Source organism: Amblyomma mixtum, chromosome 3 (assembly GCF_055824585.1).
Source record: "Amblyomma mixtum isolate Tamu chromosome 3, ASM5582458v1, whole genome shotgun sequence".
Lineage (NCBI taxonomy): Eukaryota > Metazoa > Arthropoda > Arachnida > Ixodida > Ixodidae > Amblyomma > Amblyomma mixtum.
In genome coordinates, this window is record NC_143014.1 from 209908725 (window position 1) to 209932190 (window position 23466).

Consider the following 23466-nt stretch of genomic DNA (forward strand, 5'->3'; position numbering starts at 1 on the left):
AGATTTCTTTTATGTCATTTAAATTATTTAAAAGCCCCCTGCAGTTCCAATATATTATGAATGCCATCTTGTTTTATGTACATAGGGTGAGAAACTGGGTTTAGGTTGGCCCTATGATTCGGGGCTTGTCTCTTTTTTTTCGATCCAGGGAGTTCTGCCGTACCTGTGACGTCTACAGCATGGAGCTACCCTGGCTCGTGTCCATCGCCTCTTCAGAGACACTGGACGATCGTGCAGACTGCACGTGGGTCTTTCTATGAGACCTTGCCTCGTGGGCAGAGGTCTTGAGGCCTGCTGCCTTGTGAGGCAGCATGACCTGCTTTGGAGATGGTGGAGTAGTGTTAGCTACTTCCACATGGGGCGAGGATAGCCCTGGCGCAGCCTCACTACATGAGGACTAGGCAGGTGCCAGAGGCCGGTGTGATGAATCGCCTCGTCGCACCACATCGCCAAAGCTCAAATCTACAGTGAGAGAAAAATTGTTTGCCATTCTGATATGTGTTCTTGCCTCTTTAAATGAAATGTTTTCTTTCGTTTTCAATGTAATGGTTTCTTTTTCTGTCTTCCACGATGGGCAAGACCTAGAGTAGGCCGGGTGCTCGCCTTCACAGTTAGTGCAGCAGAATGCTGCTTCGCAGTTTTCTCAGGTGTGTTCTTTTGAAGCGCACTTCGCGCAGGTTTTGTGGCCATGGCAACTCTGGGAACTATGGCCAATTCTTTGGCAACTGAAACAGTGTCTGGGGTCTCACTGCAATCCTTGTGTACCCACTTCGATGGAGTCAGCGAGTGTGCAACAAGTGAAGATAAGTACAACGTGCTTGGTAGGAATTTCTTTGTCATCTTTTCTTATTTTGATTCTTTCTACTTTGGTGACACTCTGATCAGCAAGACTGTCCAGCATTTCCTCCTCGCTAAGATCTAGAAAATCAATTTTCGAGATCAAACTGCGGACTGTGTTAAGCGAGCTGTGGGGCGTAACCGAGACACGAATGTCCCCAAATGACAACATTTTTTTAAGTTTAGGAACTTGAACTTTATCACGAATCTCTAGGAGCAAGTCTCTGCTCACTAATAAAACAGGATTCAGAACAGGATGTCTAAAATACTTCCAAGCATAAGCATATGTACAGACCATAAGTGCACAGCAAGAAGCATTTTTAAGTAGATAGTTAGCTACGCATGAAAATCCCCATGTTACAAGTCTAAGCATAAGTGTAGTATAGGTGTCAAAATTCCTATCAACCATGTAGATGGCCATTATTTACAATTGTCAGCATAAGCCTATGTCTACTTACAAATGTATTATTTACAATAGTTTACCAAAATGCATTGTGGAAGGTTATGTAGCAATATACTAAAAAATCCTGCAGTGTGTCAGTGTGTACAATGAGAATTTTTGCTAGTTACGCCCATGGAGCTGGAAAAATGCGGAAAAATGCTTGCCGCTTGCCATCCACTTACCAGCTCTTTTTTGCGAAACAAGGTGAATGCTGAACGCAGCTTGATAAAATTGTTTTCATCAACACTGGTCCCCTGGAATGGACAATGACAGCGAGAGAGAGAGATGTCACACAGAAGTATGTATACCCCTTCATGCACTCACAGGATCAGCTGAGGGTTGCAATAAATACAAAGTACAGCAGCTGCATCGCAAGGTATGCCAAGTCAGGTAATGAGTACCACGTCTCTAGTCAACAACAGAGCCTCCAAAAGAAATGCACACTGTTGCGAACACTTGCCACAGAGGGCACTGTTGTCAAAATGCGTCCCAGCTAATTTGTAGTAGAGACCTGAAATATTTAGCCCCTCCCCCTTTTGTTGGTGATGATGGTGCGGAAGGCCTTGCAAATGACAGAACTGGAGAAGGTATGCCCCAGTGAATATTAGGCAATTTATTACAGCACTGTTTTTCTCCTAAAGTTTTGGTTTTAGGTTTCCATGTGCTGCAATGTCAAAGGACAGTGGCACTTTTGCTGCTCCATCGTCTGCTGCGAGCACACACAGCCTGTGGTGGTTCTGTGTACTGTCCTCTGGTGTCACAGATTAACTCTTTCCCTACCATGGGGGAAATGACCATTTTCTGAAGGTTTCAGTACATTTTTTTTTTCTGTAAGAACTACTGAATTCCGTATTGATTGCAATACCTAAAAACAGAGCTGAATAAAGGTGCTTTCTATCAGTATACGTTTCAACAACAAATTGCATGTTGCAACAAAAAATTTTATTTGCTAAAAACGAGACTTTAGATAAAAAATTCAACAAAACTTGCAAAGACACGCTTGTATATTAAAAGAAAAAAATGTTACAAATTTTCTGAATTATGCAAAATGTTTGTTTGTCTATTGGCCACTCTCTGCAAAAAAATAAAATCATTTCTATCTTGAATAGTATTGCTGCCACAAAAAAAACACTGGAAACCCTATCGTTGTGCATCGGAGCGCGGCCGCCTGTGTTTCAGGCTGGTTTCCATCATCACCGATGTGAAAACTGAATCGTCTTCAGCACCTTGCAGCATTTTCAGGCTCGTTGTTGCACAGGACATGGATTATATCATCGCAGACGAAACGGAGTCCTGAGATTTGCTGTATCTTAGAGCGCGTGCCGCGCATGCGGAGGTGACCAAGCGTCTTCGATGGTCCCGCATCTTCAGAGTGGTTTCAAAAAATGCCGTTTTGTAGGGGAAAAAAAAAACTACATCGGAAACAAAACTTCAGTTCTTCGGCTATAAGACAGATGCGCATCGTGCCTGTAAGCAATGTGGAAGGCTCCGAAGCCGAGCGGCGAAGGCGTCATCTGCGGGCAACATGGCGGGCAATGAGCGCAGGTCCGCGTCTTCATTTCTTCGCAGCGCGTTAAAAAGTGCCCCCTCGCGATACAAAAGAAAACTACATCGGAAACAAAACTTTGGTTCCTGGCCTACAAACTACATCTGCAGCGTGATCATTAGCAACGTAGAAGGTTTTGAAATCGGGGCATGAAATTATCGCTAGCGGGCTAATGATGCTCAATGGGCGCGGTAGGGAAGGAGTTAAGAAAACCGAGCTAAACTGCAAGAACAAAATGGTGCTGCAATAACTTGCCAAAAGTTCACCCAGGGATGTCTTCTCCAGTTCTCCTTCTTCTAAGCGGCAGTACAAACAGAACCTTAAAATCTGTTGCCAATACTGCTTCAACAGAACATTACACAAATAACAGTGATTACTGAAATGGCCTTTACAGGCACTTACACTAACATGAAAGGATTTATATATTATAGCAAGGAAAGTAATGATAATCTGAATGACTAGTGACGAGTGGAGGCAGTCATCAAGTGTTAGTCCATGCAAATTTTTCCCAGATGCAAAGATATTCTACAGCTCTCATATTGAGGTTAAGTCAGGCTTATGAAGCTATTTAAACAAGTTTGTTTCATGCAAGCTGCAAGTCAGATCTGTGCTCACTCATGCACATAATGAGAGAAAACAAAAAAAAAAAGGAAAGTTTGGTGTGCACTGCTCACCTCTATCCTCTCATCATCAGTGGGCAAATATGAACCCTGCAGCATGTTTTCGATGGCAAGGCTGAAAGCAAGGCATGTGAAACTATAAGCACTTGCTGATGGACTGGGACTGCTCAGTGACAGCCTCATCATGAAAGATACATAAGCAGCTATTATATGTGATAAGACCAGGACTAAGTTCACACTGATAATACAGCATATAAGGAACCACAGCCAACATCCTACAAATGATGGTCAAATAAACAACTTTTCACAAATCTCATAAGTAGCAGTACAGAGGCTAGAAGGTTTTCCTAGTGTCGCGACCGGGCCGGCGCAGCTGAAATAACTTGCTATGCTCAAGGCAGATGGCGCTGCCGCCCGCTGGCGTGCGGGCGGGCGCAAGAAGCCCCTATGGGTAGTGCTCGCTGGTTCAGTCGGTTGATCGTGTGTGGGTTGCTATCACTGCTTTGACAAGGCGTTAAAGTGTTAAAGACGGTGCAAACACTGGCATAGGTTCTCTTCTCATTTAGATTCGACACGGACTAGCTGTAACACCGACAGTGTGCCGCGGCAGGAGCAAATGCAAGCGTCACGTCGGGCCTCACCTACTGCGCCGTAAAGAAGCGTAAAAACGCATTTTGTACATGATACCGAAATGAGAAAAGGAAGCGGCACAAATTGCAGGGTGGAACGTCTTTATTACACCAGGTTCCATGACAACAATGTACTAATGCCTTTTTTTGTGCGAAGTGCCCTGTGCGAGGCTACTGACAGCGCCTCATTTTCAGCAACTTTTTCTTTTCTCGTTGCGCGCCGCGCTCTTTGTTTACCGACTGTACAAGGAAATGCATCCTAGTCAAGGCGTAAAACTTGACCACTTCTGTCGTTATTCGACGTCCATGCTCCGCGCAGCCCACACCTTGAAGCTCACGTTCCTGAAGAAAATGCAGAAAGCTGACCATGCTATCTGCGTGTATCTCATTGCGGCTGAAAAACACCGTAAATGCGTCCTCAAGCTTAGCTATATGAGCTGTTCAATTGGCCTTGATGGATAAACTAAGCCTGTATGGTCAAAATTTCGAGTAAGTGAGGCATTGTTGTTTGACTCGGCTTGCAAAGGCGAAGTGCTGAAACAAGTTGCACATTCGGGGCAAGGAAATCTTTTAAGGATTTTTCTTTCAACATACCCAGCTACATAAAAAATTAGTCTGCTGTCACTTTTTTTGTCTACACAGCCCTGATGATCGCTCAGGCTGCTGTGCTCCTTGAGCAGCTCTGCAGCAGAAGCCAAGTTTCCGCCATCCAGTAAATTATCGACAAGTTCAGTTATTCGTTCATTTTTTTCTTTGGGAACATCAGATAGTTGCAAGAGGGCAGTCACGACTTCTGCAGGTACGTTTGCTCCTTTTGGAGGCTTTTCGAGGCTGTAGAAAGAAAGGTTGTTGATAATTATCAAAAACTGCCTCACAGTTGGATGATCATTGCAACCGAAGCACTGGCGCACAATTCCAAATACATTCTCCATCCTGTCTTGGCTTAGGTTTGCAGTCAACAAGTACTTGTATTGCAGCGACGTGGTCAGGTATTTTACAAGCGACAGTGGGCTTTGCAGCGTTACACGCAGCCCAAGGGCAGTTCCTGCACTTAAAAAGCCGCCACCATACTGTGCAGCATGTTCCTCCCATTCCTTGAGAAAAACAATGAACTCATTCAAAAACTGTGCACTTCTTTAATCAGCACGAAGGCCTTTTGATGGGATTCTAGATGACATTATAAAAATTAGTCTTTCCATTAGTTTTACAAACCGTTCTGTCGGTTCGATGTTTCTGACGTTGTCCCTTTGCAAATGGTCCCGGTAAAAGAAAATACCCTTTAGTACCTCCTGACTGAACAGCTGAAATGCAAGGTTTACTCGCATTTTTTCGAATGCGTTTGGATGCACATGTGATTGCGTGATGTGTGGCATCACCTTCAATGTCACAAATCGCCCGCGCGCACTTGCCAACTGGCTGGGCGAACGGCGCGGCTTGCATAGCGCGCCAAAAGCCGCACGCCTGGCAGCTGCAGCGCCACCTACGCTGTGCATCCAAACCGGTTTCACAGGGGCCCCATGAAACGGCGGCCGTTCACGACACTAGGAGAACCTTCAAGCCTCTGTAGTAGCAGGGCTTAAGAAAAAGATGGCTTTCAGAACAAACCCTTCAAATTCTGTAATAGACGTCTAAAAGCCCCAATACTAATGCACATTCAAAATTTTGCTATATCCTCTGGCATTTTTCCAGAAGACATGCAAATCGCAAAACTCTCATTCCCAAAGGTGGCGCTGCATCAGATACGACAAATTACCGGTTTATTTCAATTCCGCTGACATTATGCAAAACTTGGGGAAAAAATTTGTGAGAATAAATAGTTTACTATCAAGGCACTTGCTTTTATCAGACTGTCAATTCAGTTTCAAGAAGCAAACGTCCACAGAAATGGCACCTGTTGGGCCACGATTTAGTCCTACAAAAGCTCAATTACTTTAGCATCAGAAGAGCTGGCTACGGTGCGATGTCAGCACACGTTAAAGAACCGCAGGTGGTCGAAATTTCGGGAGCCCTCCACTATGGCGTCTCTCATAGCCCATGTCTCTTTGGGACGTTAAACCCTATAAGCGACACCATTCACACTTTAAGCATCGTAACCGAAAGGTTGCCCCTGATCTCACTATGTTCAACTCAGAACCGCCTCTCTCTAAGGTACTACAAGGCAGCATTCTGTGGGTTGGTCTGTGCTGAATGGTTTGACATATGCATGAAACTGTGCCAGTTCTATTGAATGCTGTGCGTTTGCTCAAAGTAGCGCATCTCATGACAGCAGCCAAAAAACTTATAGATTCCAAAAGTTATGAAGAATCTGACTCCGCCATTTCTGTTGCACTGTGCAAAGTGGCGCGTAGGTTGGCCGTCACCGAGTTGACGGGTTCTTCACTGAAGTGGTGACAATGAAATACATGCTTTAAATCAAGAAGTTATTGAAGAGGTGTCGCTTGAGACCTTGGACAGCTTGAGTGTGTGGTTAGGTCGTCATCACTGTACCCAAAAAGTGTCTCTGGCTGTCCACCGATTAAAGTAGAGAAGAACTTCCCGACAACTTTTACTAATATTTGAGTTCCACAACTTGTGTTCACTGTCAGCAGATGGTGGCAGCAAAGTGACTGTCCCTGAATGACTGGTAGGTGAAGGCATAGGTAGACTGACAGGCAAAGGTGGGACTGACTGGCAACCGCGAAGCCAGTCACTGCTGTAAGCGGAGGTGCAGATGATGAGTCACTGCGAGTCATCACAAACATTGTGATCATCCAATGGTGTCAAATTAACAACTTTTTATACTTAGTAGTAGTGGGGCCTAACGTCCCAGACCAGCACATCAGCTACGAGGGACACTGTAATGGAGAGCTCAGAATTCATTTAGAACCCCTGAGGTTCTTGCACCGAAATGTGGCAGCAGCACTCGGAATTCGATCCTGTGACCTTGGGATCAGCAGCTGAGCAACATAGCCACTGAGCCACTACAGCAGGTACATCCTGCAAGCACTTATGTGCAAATAGGCTCACTGCCAACCCAGTGATGTTTGCTCAGTATCAAAGAAAACTGAGGGAAAAAGAAAAAGTAGCAAAAGTTTCACACATAAAAATGCACTGACCTTGCATCATCTGCAGGTGCATGTCTTGCATTAATGCAAACGATGCCGTTGACACGTGAAAAGAACAATGGTGTTCCCTCATAGGAGCCTGCAAACCAAAAGAACGAGATGCATCTTTGCTAAAAAGAGTGATAGAACTAAACATCTACTGTCATTATTTCATCCTATAGAAAAAACGAAAAAAAAAAGATGTGGTTTGGCACATGTGGCACAGTTTACAGCTGGTGCCACTGCAAGCACAGCAACAGAAGTGCACATGCCTGCAACAATCATAATGCTATTGTTAGACAATGAAGAGAGTGAAAACACATGAAGAAAAATACACAACTTTTTGCTGCTGTTTTCAGAACCGTTAATGACTGTACTATGTGCATCTAGACATGGCATGTTGCTTGATATAACTGTAGCAGCAACAAAAAACTTGCCATAAGAAGAAATAGATGTCTGCGTTTGTATTCAGGTCAGCCCTTGCACTTCAATGCAGATTTATTACACTGATAGGCCAGCCCAAGCTATTGGAACTGAATATTTCACGTGCCTCATTGATGCTGTCATCTCACCTGCTCCTAGAAGCTTGTCCTCCTTGAACTCAATTACATCCGGGTCATCCTCATTGCTGCCAGCTGCAAAAAAATGATAACAAATAAACCTTCCTGGCCATTCAAGCACAAGCGCACTATTGAATGCAGACCTGCCAGGTAATGTTTAACTGACTGTACAGCAGAACACATTAATTTCAATACTCACGTAGAACCTTAGGCTTATTGATTCATACTTTGCTAGGGTTGGAGCTCATCAAAAATCAAGGAAGAAGACAGAAGTGGACAGCAGTATATGTAGGCCAAACTGGTCACTGTATTAATGATCCCCTTCATGAACATAAACACAACATAGAGAACAAGAATGAACTAGATGAACTACTTGTACTACACTATAACACATGTAAACATTGAACACCACACTTTGAAAAGTGTTTTTTAATCGGTATAAGCAAGTATAGGTACACACACAAAATCAATGAAGTGAAAAAAATAGCTAGACCAGGAAGAGCTTGCATGAGCACCCCATCTGTCTATCTCTCTGACAAAGCTTTCTTACCTCCATTCCACATAGAAATCATGCAAGTCATTTGCTGTAGCTGCAGTGGTACATGTATACTGTATTTACTTGCACAACAGGCACACTCGCAAAATAGACATACCCCCAGTTTGGGCGCGAAAAATTTGATTTTCTTATTTCCACGCATAATAGGCGATGTGATCAACTGTATTTACATGATTGCAAACCGACGTCTCCCCTACCCCCCAAATCTGAGGTTAAAAAAAAAACACCTGCCCATTCCACAACCCAGGCTTATCTTAACAAAGTTTCTGATGAACTGACTACTAGTCCTCAGTAGTGCTGCTGCCGTCGCAGCTGCTGCGGACCCATAGCACGTACAACGGTATCGCGTGGAACAGCTGCACAGTCTTCAGGGATGCTCACTTTAAACATCCGTTTGTAAAGTTTCATCTAAAGCCAGAAACCTTTCTGACTTAGGCCCATGAAAACCTCGGCACTAGGAGTCAAGTAAACAAAATTTAGGAACGCCGCAGTCCCAACTACCGCACTTCTCAGCCACGTCGAATTACCGGCCTGCCACACGCTTTCAGAGTTCGAGAGCAAACTTTCAGCCATATAGCTATTAAGGTGCTTGCCCGTCGTGCTAAAATAGCAACACTCTGCGGCAGCACATGAAAGCCAGAACTAAGACTAACATACTACCATAGCTACCGGGCCTTTGACAGACACAAAAAACTGAAGCTGGTGATGCTGATGCCGATATGAATAGCAAAAATTCACGATAGAGGCAAAAGTTGATGACAATGATGATGAGCTTGGCCTCAGGCGCCATCCGTTGGCGGCATCTGGAAGCTCCTGTGCGCGTGTGTATCCTCCATGATCAAGCGCACGTTGCTCACAGCCGGAGCTGATCGTGGAGGCCATGGCCCGTGCATTTCGAAGGCTATTCCCGCGCGGGTCGTGGAAAGTTTGGGTGCGGCCCTTACACGGATCTTTTTTTTTACATATTTCCTTTGGGAAAACAGAGTGCGGCCCATACACGTGTGCATTTATGCAGTATGTTCAATTTTGTGAGTCAAAAATTTTCAGAAATTTTACCTCGCGTAATAGGCGCACCCCAAACTTTGAGCCAGACTCTGCAAAAAAAAGTGCGCCTATTGTGCGAGTAAATACGGTAAATAGGAGTACATTCCCTAATAAAGTTGTTGGAAGTTAGCACTGCGTGTGTCCACTTTTGCCTCCGTCCAGCATTTTCTGATGTGCAACAAACTTTTCACGTTTCATTTGAGCACACATAGAGTAATATGTGGCTGGGTCTGGGTTACTCCTAACAGTAAAGACAGCCTTCAGCTGAAGGCGGTCTATTTTTACAAGTTTTTGTTTCAAACAGCTAAACCATTTCTAGCTTTCACTAAGCATTAGCAAAGAGAAAGAGCGAAAATGTTGATCTTTCAGAGCACTCTATGCCACAAACTGTTGCAAAGTTTTGTTGAGAAATGACTTAAATGAGGGCTATAAAAAGGGAGAGGAAGAAAAAAGTTATGTCGAAACCATCGCACAAGTGATCGCACAAGATAAAACAAAGAGCGGAGTGTGCTAAACAGGACAACGTAAATGGCAAGCTTCATTAGAAAGCAGCAGCAGAGATTTGTAAAGATGTGTGGTTGGGACAAATTAGGAACAGCTGCAAGCTGAAACTGTCCCCCAATGTGGCCGCTCCAGTGATGTGCACCAAACACCTACACAGTAACAGTGCGAAAAAAAAAATCCTTTTTATAGCAAGTGAGTAGCACAACACGTGAACAGTATAAACTGAATAAACTCAATACATGAATTACCACATGAGATATTAAATTCTTTCAGATGACAGTTAGCGCTCATGTAGTTATGTTCTTCCTCCTTGTCACAAAAAAAGAGTATTTCGTGAGGTTACAATATATAGACCTTTTCACGAACCCAGGAAAAAACTTTTTTTTGGACTGTGGGGAAAGTGCAGGAAAGCTTAATTCAACTAGCAAGCCTCAAAGAACTAACGGCCTAGTGATGCAGCATCAAGTCGTGCTTTACTGTACAGTAGAAGCTCCACAATACGATCACAGTTGATATGAATTTTGGAATGAGACGAATTTGTAAAACTCCCTTGCTGGAGTGTATTGTGTACAATGCACAGAATTTTGGATATTTGAAGACTCTCCCGTGCTACAAAAAAGAAGATACGAACGTGCAAGCTGTGACTGCATCCTTGAACAATCAGTGCTGTCCACACATCACCAATGCCACGATTGCTAGGCCTACAGTGTGCAGTGTGCAGACCACACATCGCTGACGCGCATGAGTTAGCTGTGGCCGATGTCGTGAGTGAGCAGTGGAACACAGCCCATCAGTTGTAAATAAGCTTGCACAAATGCATCTCCCAAGCTTCTGCAGATGGGTTTTGTACATTTTAGATGATAGAAATATTTTCCATAACCCCTGTCAGATTCGTGTTGCTGACATGTTACCGTATTAATTTATTTTTTCAGGACAAATGCGCAACTCAATGTACTAGATTTACTTCACTCCTTTTCTGGAACTTGCAGTTTGCCCCTTTTGGCAGTTCTTTTGCAGTTTGCTTGATCTAGGAATCTGCTCGGTAAGACCTCTATTAATCACAAGCTTGCTTGTGAAGTTTGAAGGAAAGCTAGCAGTAAGCTATTTCCGGCGCGTGCGCATGATCTTGTTGCCCCAAATAATGCAGAGGAATTCAACATGCTCTCCTGAATGGGCACAATTGCTTATTGCTAACAGAAACCTATCAGACAGAACAATGCATGCAACTGCATACTCACACGTCACACAGTAGACTTTGGTGCCACTGTAGACAAAACTTGAGGGGCAGTCTGCTGATGGAAGGACAAACTTATAGCTCAGCACTGCTTCTTCATCCTCCTCCTGTCAGAAAAAGAGCAATTCATTTCAACCTTCTACCTATGGTTCGGTATCCAGTTACTTTAAGGGAAGAAAAAATTCACAAAACTATGGCCATAAAAAGTGTGCTGCAATATGCAGAGGAGTAGAAAGTTGTTAATATATGAACGAAATGATGGCAAAAAAACAACCGACATGATCACTATGTGACAATGGAGGTATAGCACTGCCACAACCAAATTGTTGTGATATTGTTTTCCAAGGACTGCCCCACTTGCTCATATATGCTGTAGCAGAAGGGTTGCTGTGTTGGAAAAAAATAATTGCATTTTCATTTCCGCTGTGCATTTACTTTTCCAAATGACGATCACATTCCTTAATGGTGCAAAGAAGCAGTTTCTGTAGATACTGGTTGAGGCACAATATTTCAGAATATTAAAAAACAATGGTCAGCAGACCTAGAAACTAGCAAGGCCTATGTGAGTATGCTTTCTTATTAATTACAGTTTTACTGTTCAGTAATAAAAGTAACAGCTTTAGCTGCAACTTCCTAATATCAACAATGGGACTGAGTAAAACAAAGAAAGAGTAAAAACTAAAAACACAGAAACTACTTCATGAGATGAATATTATGACTGGCATACCGTATAAACGCGTGTAAGGGCCGCACCCGTGTATGGGCCGCACCCCGTTTTCCCGAAGGCAATGTTAAAAAAAAAAATAAATCCGTGTAAGGGCCGCACCCGAACTTTCCATGACCCAGGCGGGAATAGCCTTCTACATGCACGCGCTGTGGCCTCCGCGATCGGCTCCGGCTGCGAACAACGGTGCGCTCGCTCACGGAGCGCTTGATCGCGGAGGCCAAGCACGCGCACAAGAGCTTCCAAAAACCGTCCAGGGATGGCGCCCGAGGCCGCAGCCATCATCATCGTCAATTCCCCCCCCCCCCCCCCCCCCCGCGACTTCCCACTATCTAATCAGCATCAGTATCGCCAGCTCCAGCCTTTTATGGCGGATTAGCGCGTTCGCCGTAGTTGTGGCTTTCGCGTGCGGCCGCCGAGTAAGCACCTTATCAGCTACACAGTTGGGAGTTAGCTCTCGAACGCAGCAAGCGTGCGGCGGGCAGGGAACTCGACGCGGCCGAGAAGTGCGTCCGATGACCGTGCAATCAAAAGGGTGCATTGAGAAACACAAGCTGCAAAAAACGCGCTTTCCGAGGCGAGCCGTGTGAGTTTCCCCGAACTGCTCTGCTAGTGATGGAAATGCGAACAACGGCTACGCGTTGACAGCGGACATGCTGCGCGGCTTTTTTGGGATGAGCGTGCACCAGAATAAATGCCGTTCATTCCCTGATTGCTGTGTTTTTGCTTAAATTTTTTTTTTTTCTAAATCGCGTGTATGGGCCGCACCCCGAAAATTGGCTCCCGAATCTGGAAAAAAAAGTGCGGCCCTTACACGCGTTTATACGGTATATACGGGCAAAAAAGAGCAAAGTACAAAATAGAAAACAGCAAGCAAACATGACCCAACATCCACCCACAAAGGGTGCCGAATCCCTAAGCAACTGACCGTGTACTGCTCCCAGAAACGAAGCACAGTGAAGTCCATGAAGCCTGGACTAACGGCTGGTGAGCCCAAGTTACGTACATCCACAGTGCCTAGAGAGAAAACAGAGCAATAAAATGTTAGTATATATACAGTGGTGCTGCCACCAGCCAACACACAGACAGACTGTTACCCTATTCTAATAAAAATAGAAACAACAAAATCTGACAAAAAGTTGCACCTCCAGATGTGATCCACACATCCCAGCCGTTGTATGTTCAGCCCCCCCTCTTTTCAGCACAATTTGCAGATTGCCATCAGGCTGAAGGTGTCAAGCTCTTATTGCCACTCATACGTACTAGTGTGAGCAAAAATGGAGAGACTATGGCTCCAGCGGCAGGAGCAGCTGTGGGGCCAAACCACGGCCCTGCTATTCTGCCGCATGTCCCGGGCAGTGCCCTGTGTGACGACAAACTTCGCCCTCGCTTTCACGCTGGTGCTGATGATGTTGTGTGTTGTGTTGGGTTTAATAGTACATAGGCAGCTAAGGCCACCATGTACCAAGCCCAAGGTATAGAAAACGCTTTCTGCAGGATTTAATAAAAATGTGGAAAGTGATCGGTGGTGTAGAGGGCCCAAAAAGTTTAACTACCTAGTAATAACAAAGAAAAGGAGACTTAGCAATGGCTAACAGTAAAAGCTTTAAAAAAGGTCACGTAGCCTCGGCAGCCCTCCTTAGCTGGGCAAAGATGTCGAGGATCCCAGCCAATCAAATAAAAACCTCGGCCTTTTTCTCACGAATGAGAAAGTGGCTGAGGGACATCAGGCGAAGCACTGGGTCATGATTGCTATTTTTTTCAGAAAACTTGATTCGGTTAAAAAACTAAAAACACAAGACGTGTCCACAATAGCATTATCACCTTGAGCAGCATGGGGTGAAATGGGATGCATTGATTATAAAATGGAGAAAAGCACTTCTTCCTTAGTTTTTAGAGTTTGAAGCATTAAAATAAAATGTGATTTACTGTAAGTTCATCTCCACATGTACAAACTGGTTTGTCTTGTTTCGTCAGCAGAAAGTTGTGTGTGAGTATGGCCTACACTGAGACGGCATACAATGACTTCTTTGAAACATTCCTGGTGCACACATGACTTCCATTCACCTAAAACTGGTTTGACCAAGTGTAGTTTATTTACTTCATTGTTCCAAATGGACTGCCATTTTTTCCTTGCTTTATGATGAACTAAGTTCATGCAATCTTTATAGGGCATACAGTCCACTCCCGATAATTCGAAGCCGCTTAATTGGAATTTTCAGTTAATTAGAAAAGATTTGATGGTCCCGACTGTTTTATATGTAATTCTATAGAAATATCACTCATTTTTTTGAAGTTGAAAAGCTTAGAGTATCGTTTAATTGTAAGTTATTTTTCAATCAAGGATCACGACGACCGGCATTTTGATACCATCGTGGTTGTCGGCACCACCGCAAGGAAAGGAAAGAAAGCCAGAAAATGTGGCTTTAAGAAATTCTTGTACAATATGTTCTGCTGGAATTTGTTTTTTTACGGCACCGTGTAAGAGTGAAATCACAGATTGCAGGGAAATTGTACCATGGCAGCAGTGGATCTCGTCTGCTAGCAATGCTTGGTAGTCTGCCAAGTATGCCGAAGCATTGGCACATCTCTTCAATCTTCAAATTGCAAGAGGAGTCGCTGGGTAACTCGTAGTTTGTTGTTAAAGGGTGTTCTAGATCGGCACTCTGTAGCGATTGGACAACAAATCTTTATGCAGTGAACGGATTTTTAGAATGTGCTTACGCTTGATAAATTTCTAGTGCGGCGTTTGCCTATTCTGCTATCGATGATTGCGACAAATGGCAGCACACATCGCGAAGTATTAGAACATGGCGCTGTTGCGCAGTAGCGGTGCAAGCGGGTGGCAACGTGGTGTTGAACCACTCTGCTCCAAAATGGTTAAGGCAGGCTTGATTTTACAGTCAAGCCCACTTATAACAATATTCAAGTGCCATGGAAATACCATTGTTATAACCAATAATTGTTATAACAGGGTTGTGTCGAAAAAAAGAAAGGATGACAAACTTCAGAGCATTTATTGACAGTAAATACCCAGAGGGGTTTGATTGTTCTAATGCCTGTAAAAGCTCGTTAAATCGAACTTCAGGGAACCGGAACAATGTTCACCGTTCCCCGATGACCAAAGCACCGCCATCACTGCGCCACCGGGAGCTTTGCGCACCTCCACGTCACAGGAATCAAGCCGGCTTTTTGGAAGCTGTTCTTATGGGAAATTCAAGAAGCATGCAGAACCAAGGGTGCGGTGACAGCTGACAAGAGAAAAACCATGCTGGCTGCATGCATGCGCGCTGCACTGACTGATAAGAAGTACGCATGGCGTGCGTAGCCAATGCAGCAGCTCTCCTGACGCGATGACGCCTGCCTCTTTTGCTTTCGTGGCGTTGCTACGCCAGCTTAGTACATTGGTCGGCCCCACACATGCACGTTTTTGTGTTGTAAGCATGGTTTTGCTAGTGTGGTTGTAGCATTTCTTTTCTTTTTCTGTAATGGTTGACACTCAATTACCAGATTTAATTGTTATAGCCAATAATGTGCCTTGACAGCATTGCTATAAGCAGTTTATTTTACCATAGAACACATGGCAAAGCTGATGGTGCCATGACCGACCATTGTTATATCCGATATATTGTTATAACCAGTATTGTTATAAGTGGACTTGACTGTAGTTGCACGGATGTTTCGTATCTTCTGCTCACTAGAAAAAGAGTGGTTTGCTTTTATCTAAAGTTTTGAACTCGTTTGCATGTTTTGCCCTCTAATCCATCTACTAGCGTATTCCAATTGGCGATCCGGAACAAGCTTTCTTGCTCCACGAACCAGGAAGATCGTTTCAAAGGGTGTTTTGGATCCACACCCTCAGTTCCGTTCCTCTGAATGGAACTGAGCGACCTTCAGCAGCACCGTAGCTGAACGCCATACTAGAAATTTATCAAGCGCGATAAGCACCCACACAACAGCGAAGTTTGTTGTCACTCAGCACACTCCTGCAGAAAGCATGCGTCACGAGATAGCAGCGCCGAGCTGCTCTTTCTGCCTTAGACATGGTCTCTCCACTTTCACTCAGGTCGGTACATACAACCTAATGAGAACACAAATAGAAAAAATAATTCCCACAGTACCCTCTACGCACTAACTGTCAAGTTTAGATCACCGAAAATCACCGATTTGTGTGTCATACTAATTGTAGCAGTTTCAAAATTTGCTGCAGCTGTGACATTTCAGCATTTACAGATGCCAACCAATTTTTTGGACTCACTGAGACCCAGAAAATGGTCTGAATAATAAAACAGTTCAAAAAATCCATTAACCTAAACAAAAAACACTTTTTTTGCGAAAAACTGGTTTTAAAAGTCACAAAATTCCCCATGCCCCGTGTTCGGCTTGCAAGCGATATATTAGACTGTATCTGAGCCACAGTCATGCTTTCGTGATGTCTGCACCACATCACGTCACGATACCACACAGTGCCACGTGGCCGCAAGTTTGCCGTGAACGAATGCACACGCCAGGTGAAGCAAGAACAAGCAGTTTGCATAGACAGTGGCATTCGCAACGACCGAGAGGTAGCCCTTAGGAGGATGCGAGCGCCTCCGAGTGCACCCTTCCCCCCCATCCCTCCTCTTGCATCCTCTGCCCCGCCCCGTGGCTCCGTGAGTGGCGTCGTCCAAGTCGTAGCAGAAGCTGCAGCTGTCCAGTTTTCAATGCGATCCCGCGCTCTTTTTAGGCTATCTCGAATGCAAACTATGAAGAACCAATAGCCAAACCTATCCAAGCCAATCCATCTGACTTATTCTCGTCAGCCCCCACCATGGCACCCACCGACTCTGTTTAAATCCAAGATGGCACCTTTCACGGCAGCGGGGAATGAGTTGGTTGTGGCAGCGAACAAACACGAACTTTCGATTGACAACCGATCTCCTTGGTGTTGTTGGCGTCTTGTTTTAGCCCAAAAAATCGAATTGAACTCCAGAGAGTCTGAAATATCGGTCATGAAAATGTACAGGTTCCTATGAGGAGCATGACGGTTGTTCAGCGAAGTCGGAAATATCCTGCAAGTCCGAAAAATCGGTCAGCTACTGTATGCCAATCTGGCTTGCCCCAAAATCGCAGACACTTGCTAGGCGGACAGCTGTGCATATGTCCTTAAGCTTCACAATCTCAGTAAAAGGTCACAAGAGAAGATTATGTTTCATGTGGAGTTTTGAAAGTGGTAGTCAAAACATTCGCCAAAAAAGCTCACCAATGGCATAGTAGAGCAGCTGAGAAACCTGGGGATTGAGGGCAGCCATCAAGACTGCAACACCATTTCTATACAGAAAAGAGTAAAGAATATCAAGCAAAATTTGTAGTACCGGTCATTTGTACACGAAAACAAGACAAGAGCAAGCATCGATGGTTGGGGTGTGAGAATATTGGAAACTTAGAATAGTTAGTTATAAGGTGTTTAATGGCACAAAAGCAACTAAGGCTATAATGAGCCAAACACTAGGTTAGGGGAAACTTGGAATAGTTTGCTGCTAGTATTTACTATTCAAATCGCTTCGCACAGTATTCACACTGCACTTGAACTTTTTGAATCCTCTAAGCAATCAGAAGTTATGAATTTATTGTTAATCTAAACATGCTGCAAAACCTCACAACATAGTATTGACTGCCAGCACGTGACTAACGGACAGCACGCAGTAAGCTAGGCCTTGCGTAAAATCAATGTGCTGAGGACCATTGAGACCCGCCTTAGCACTGTCACTGCAGGCTTGTGGGTCAAAGAATGAAGTGTCCCAACACACGGGATGTCACTGAGTCGTGCCATGATGTAGTCTACAGCTGGCTGTGAACCCGAGTGGCAGTGATCCTGTCATTATAGATCACTACGATAAGAGACACGGCACATGCACGGAAGCGGCCCGGCTTGAGCAGAGAGAGGCGTTAATGCAGCACGCATGGTCTGCTGTGGTTGTTTCGCAGCGATCACTATCAATTTCCCCCAGTTAGAATCCAGAAACTGCACATCTCAGGCCACACAGGAGAAGAAAAAAGCGTAAAACAAAAATATCTGGCTCAAAGCCAGCCAACCACGACACGTAAGGCATTGCATGGGCACTGGGACAACTCACCACATGGTTTCGTTCATGTGTTCAGGCCTATCGTGGGGCTTGCAGTCCGGTGAAACTGATAAACGAGGGCTAAGTGGCTCTGTGTCATCGTGAATGCAACATTTCAGGCAGCATTCTACACCTAGCGCTCAGGTTGCTGCTGCTCTGTCCGTTTTGCAAGCCATCTCGTCGTGCTGTGCCAGCAGTACCTTAATTGTGCCTTGCCCCTCTTATTATCAACCATTGACACCCCTCCTCGAGTAAGGAGGTATCTGGCCATCTTTGCAGTGCTTCACAGCAGCACACAGTAAACCCCTTTATCACGCAAGCATGAGGTCAAACTGTGACAGCACACTTTTCTCACTGAATGCAAGTGTTATCCAAAGAAACAAACAGTGCATTGGTCCAAAAAATAATGTTTGTTTCTAGTATTACTTCTATGATTCCCCTTCCCCTAATGCCCTAAGGCTCGCCCTGGGGTGGGCTTAAAAGATATACCGTATTTACTCGCATAATGATCACACTCGCGTAATGATCGCACCCCCTAATTTTCTTGGCAAAATTCAATTTTTTTTATTCCCCACGCAATGATCACACCCTGAACTTGAAGCTGCAATTTGTTGACGATGTCGAGTCTAGCCGACGATGACCGTACTTGCCATCTGTCTGACAGATGGCACGTGCAGATGATCTTCTTGCTCTATCAGCATTACAGTGGCAGCCGCCTGTTGGTTGACCTGCAGTCACACGGGCAGTCTAAATGCGGTTATGCTTAATCGCGAATACCAAACTTAACTGCGATTATCTCGAATCACGGTTCGCCGCTGTCACAAGGCTCACCCACTGTTCTGGATTGCGGTGCAACGAACGAAGTGACACGGTGATCCGGCTGAACTTTCATATTTTCATAAATAATAAGCCCTGCGATACAGGAACGTCAAAAATGAATCCTCCTTGAGGATCGCTGGCTGTACAGAGTTGCTGATAGGAGTAATAACTGTGATACAAGCTAGTTTCACGTTCGCAGCCGCGCAGCAACTGCCGCCGTTGCAGCGCGAGTGACCCAGTCTGCTTGCACGCCAGCTCCACTGTTAAGGTGTCGCTGAAATCGATCGTATAAATTTCGTTTAATAAGAAACAATTAGGTTGTCAGTAAGGCAGCACAATAAATAGAACATTCATTTATAGCGTTGGTACATTCAAAAGCGCCGTCCACTGTGGCTTTGATACGAAACAAGTTAGGCCTAGCGACGACTGGGAGTGCAGAGTGCTGTCGTCCGCCGCGCTCGCGGGCGGCACCAATGTGGTAAGCGCGTGGAATCCAGTGCTCTGAGCGTTGCGAACGTGTCACTTAAGTACATCAATGATGCAGCAGGGACCGGACATTTTTCAGCGTAACGGCGATAAAATGCATAGCTTGAGCACTGCAGGATGCTGCTGTTGTACGCTGTTGCTGCACTATCAGATGAGATCGAAGGCTGCATAAAAGAGCCGTCGTGCAACACTATACGCTCTGCCTATTTTGATGTGTTGCTCTTGGAACTTGATTTAATGCGAAGAAAGTACGTTCTTGAAGCGGGCCAGCTCGTGCGCTTTTCACACTCTACCTTCTCGGTTAACGACGTAAACCGAGATCACCGCGCTCGGTTCGCGATAACCGCGTTTAGCCGCGTAACCGCGGGTAGCACGCCCGTGCGACAAGGGTAGTCTGCCTGCAACTTGTTTTCGTTTTCGGTGCCCAAAAATTTTTTGTAAAAAATTTACCCCGTGTAATGATCGCACCCCTAAATTTGCGTCAATTTAAAAAAAAAAAAGTGCGATCATTATGCGAGTAAATACGTCAGTAAATTATGCTGATGATGGGTGAAAAAAATTTTTTGAAATATCATTGTGTCTTTTCATTGCTGTGTTTTGTGGAAAAGCATATCTGTTTAGTTTGAACTATCAATACTGAAATTCGAAATTATTTTATTCTGTTCACATCCAATTTTTATTATTCGTATTCACTCCACAGTCAAAAATTTGATATTTGCGCACGTCTAGTCAACAGAAATGAGGAGGAAACTTACGATGACAACTGCATGTCGATGCACCATGCCTTTAGGTGAATAGGTAAGGTGGTCTCGAAATCCTGAGCAGAGGAAGATAAGAGAAAAAAATTTAGGATGCCGAAGCCATCTTCAGAGTGGAATGCAACAGCATTAGACGCAATGCTGACGCTGCATGTTTCTGTGTCTGTGTCAGTTCTTTCACCACATACACCATGTGGTCATTGTCATCATATCTTTATTGGCACACAATTATCATGCACTGAGCGAGTCCACCAGGAACCTGTTCCAACCTGCTTTCTCACCCTTTCACAACTGCGCACTCCCCCTCGTTTTTCAGTATTAAATTTTCGCACCATGGCCCTGTGACCTTGTGAAATAAATCATCACCGTATCGACCAGTAAGCGACTTCAGTGACCAACACAGGACGCAAAATCTCATGATGTTTGGTTTGGTTTGGTTTATGGGGTTTAACGTCCCAAAGCGACTAAGGCTATGAGAGACGCTGTAGTGGAGGGCTCCGGAATTTTGACCACCTGGGGTTCTTTAACGTGCACTGTCATCGCACAGTACACGGGCCTCTAGAATTTCTCCTCCAAAGAAACTCCAGCCGCCGCGGCCGTGATCGAACCCGCGTCTTTTGGGTCAGCAGCCGAGCACCATAACCGCTGAGCCACCGCGGCGGCGAAATCTCATGATGTGAAAAGCCACACTGGGCAGGTGGCAAGTGAATTGAATCTAATCAAATTAATTTAATTCACACCTGGCACAGTGGGTAGGTTGCAATGATTGCTGCGTGTTGCCGCTTGCAGCAAATGGTAAGATTTTTTGTGTTGGGTTTATTGGCGCATAAGCAGCTAAGACGCAAATGGTAAGAGGAGAGACATAGATGTAAGAGTCTTTCATGTGATCAGATTGAAATGAACTTGGGCACAGTCCACTGCTCCAGCTTCACTTTGCAATGTCATTGGCTACTACGTTTCCCAGCTCATATATTTTACTTTTTCCAGGGTTCTACTCACAAGTGCCACTACCGACGAACAGTGGTTTAGGCCCCTGCGTTTTGCAGCAGCGCTGTGTAATGCACTTTTTATTCACCTATCTAAAGACCACTGGGAAAATTGACAAACTTTAAAACTCTTGTATTGCCCCCTGTGCCCTGCGCTGAACTTTTTGACTACCAATCTACAAAACATTGCACTTCTTCACTAACTTGCATCCCCTTAGATGTGTATTCACCCCAATTCAACGACCATACAATTTTTTATACAAAATTCTTTCATTTAACTTTAAATTTTTTTTCTGCCCTTTCTCTTACAACCTTTCCCTGCCGAACAAAAAGTACCAAGTCAGCACTTTTCACAAGACGGGCAAAATCTCTGTTCTTCACTGAACAGCCTCCTCCAAAGTCCGTCCCCTTCCTTGTTGAAAAATCTCGACCTCTGTGAAAAATTTCTGGGGAGGCCCCTACACAACAATGCACTGCCAAGTGCATACTTCACTCAGAAACACAATTCATCCTCTCAATTTTCATAATCTCAAAACCAAACACACTCAATCTGAAGTGTGGACAGCAGACAGCAGTATTAAAAGAAAAAGAAATGGAAAAGGCAGGTCTTTATGGTGCCAGTAGACGCAGCACGCAGTTTTGGTTATGAGATCAATATTCACACAAGGCTAGCTTCCACATATCTACATGACTTGATAAAGTAACCAACCCGGAATTCCATTTCATTCTCACAGTGACGTATCAGTCACTCCATGCATCATGCTGAGAAGTGCTAAATGCTTAGTTACACACCCAGACTGCTTTATGGAAATGTTCCTTCATGGACCGGTCCAGGTCACATTCGCCACAAAGCTGAAAAAGATGACAGATTAACCACCATGCAAGGAATTAAAAAGAAACAAAAAAATGCACTCAGACACACTATAGAACAATTTTTCAGCTGATGACGCATGCTGAACTGATTACTGAGCCTTGTTGCCTGCAAACAGAATCACATTACTTCGAGCCTGCTCGACTCAAACATCTGGTTAATTCGAACTGACACGTTGGTATTGTCAGCACCAAGCAAATTAAAGAAGCTCCACTTAATTCAAACTACGTACAATTCGAAAAACTTTTGGGCATCTTTTAAGCTCGAACTGTCTAGAGTTGACAATACTTGATAAAAGCCTGATCACAAAGGATGCAAATGTTACAGTTTATAGCTTCTGGGCAATAAAGCACACATTTTCCAATACAGTGGGCACTCACTGATTCGAACTCTCTCGATTGAAGCAGCCACTTAATTTCAGTTTAGTGTTAAGCAGAGCTTGAATTAACAAGAACCAGTTGATCAAGTGTTATGATGACAGCACCAAATGAAAATTTAAAAAAATATCTTTTCGGCCCTCTTAATTCTTGACAACCAAAAAGATATGAAACATACATAAAAATGAAGTTTTAAGGAAGCTGTGAAGCTACATTTAATGCACTTTATCATGCGCACCACAAAATAATCATGCGTTTACACAATCTATGCACGAGGCAGTTATTAAAAACAAAATTAGGTACCAATAAAGTACAATAAGTGGCTACAACAACAATATGCTCTTAACATGCTTTTGGTCTTTCAGGAAATACCAGAACCAATATCACGCCTCACATGATTGTATTTCATGCACATACCAAACTATCTGCAGCGCTGTAAAAGCTAAAACCCGTAAATATCTGCAGACACTCCACGCAGATGTTAGGTGGTCACACAGTGTTGGCATTGAGGCAGTGGCTTATATAGCTTACAATAAGTTGGCTGACCCAAAATTTTAAAGAGCACCATTTTTTTCAATTCATTCGAAAATAAAAGGGTGTGCATGACAGAAGCACAGTTCACAGCATCACAACCCTTTAATTGAGAGAGCATACCATAACTCATGTGCGGAATTGGCTGCTGCGTACACATCCAGGTGCTGACATGCAAATTCTATGTGCACAATGTTGTGCAAAAGTTCAGAATCAGATCAGCCAGAGGAAAAGTTGCACTTTTGGGGAGAAAAAAAGGTAAAAGAACGAATGGACATAGCAAAAGGATGACTGAGTGCAGGTCAACACAAGCCTATCTCTGCTGTCTGTAATGTTATACAAATTCAGTGCAGCGTGACTTCTCCAGCAGAAGCCAACTGAACTAAATTAGTGCTCTGCTGATTAGACCTCTGCAAAGAAAAAGGGCAGAACACCTGTCAACTCCAGGTATGTTCAGCATTCTCAAAGAAATGCAATGGCTGCGCATATGCCACTCAACCATGCCAAGCCTCGAGAGCAACACATTAAGTGCACCTGTTAGTTACGAGCTGTCAATGTCAATTCCTAATAAGGAGCTGAATGGCAAGCAAAGACCTATTATCGCTCACCTTCTTGGGGCCTTGATCTTCTAGGAACCATTTCTGAAGGCTGTTACGAAGAAGCACATAGACAAACTTCTTGGCTTCTTCATTTGTTGGCCCAACAAGGACTTTAATGAGGTACCTCTGAAAATTGAGGAAATGCATCAGTGCCCA

The 23466-nt window shown here is 44.3% G+C and overlaps 1 protein-coding gene across 2 annotated transcripts in view; it reads right to left on the minus strand.

The window, feature by feature from the left end:
- LOC149353519 (nuclear pore complex protein Nup133-like) overlaps positions 1 to 23466 on the minus strand; it is an 89454-nt gene that overhangs the window by 52700 nt on the left and 13288 nt on the right. For both annotated transcript variants that reach the window (XM_089582617.1, XM_089582618.1), the window contains exons 7-16: positions 23320 to 23436; positions 21725 to 21784; positions 19944 to 20005; positions 17022 to 17089; positions 12708 to 12796; positions 11060 to 11162; positions 7730 to 7792; positions 7170 to 7257; positions 3500 to 3560; positions 1462 to 1533 (exon numbers count right to left, since the gene is read on the minus strand). In XM_089582617.1, coding sequence (XP_089438743.1) covers positions 1462 to 1533; positions 3500 to 3560; positions 7170 to 7257; positions 7730 to 7792; positions 11060 to 11162; positions 12708 to 12796; positions 17022 to 17089; positions 19944 to 20005; positions 21725 to 21784; positions 23320 to 23436 — 783 coding nt within the window. The remainder of the gene's footprint in view (positions 1 to 1461; positions 1534 to 3499; positions 3561 to 7169; positions 7258 to 7729; positions 7793 to 11059; positions 11163 to 12707; positions 12797 to 17021; positions 17090 to 19943; positions 20006 to 21724; positions 21785 to 23319; positions 23437 to 23466) is intronic.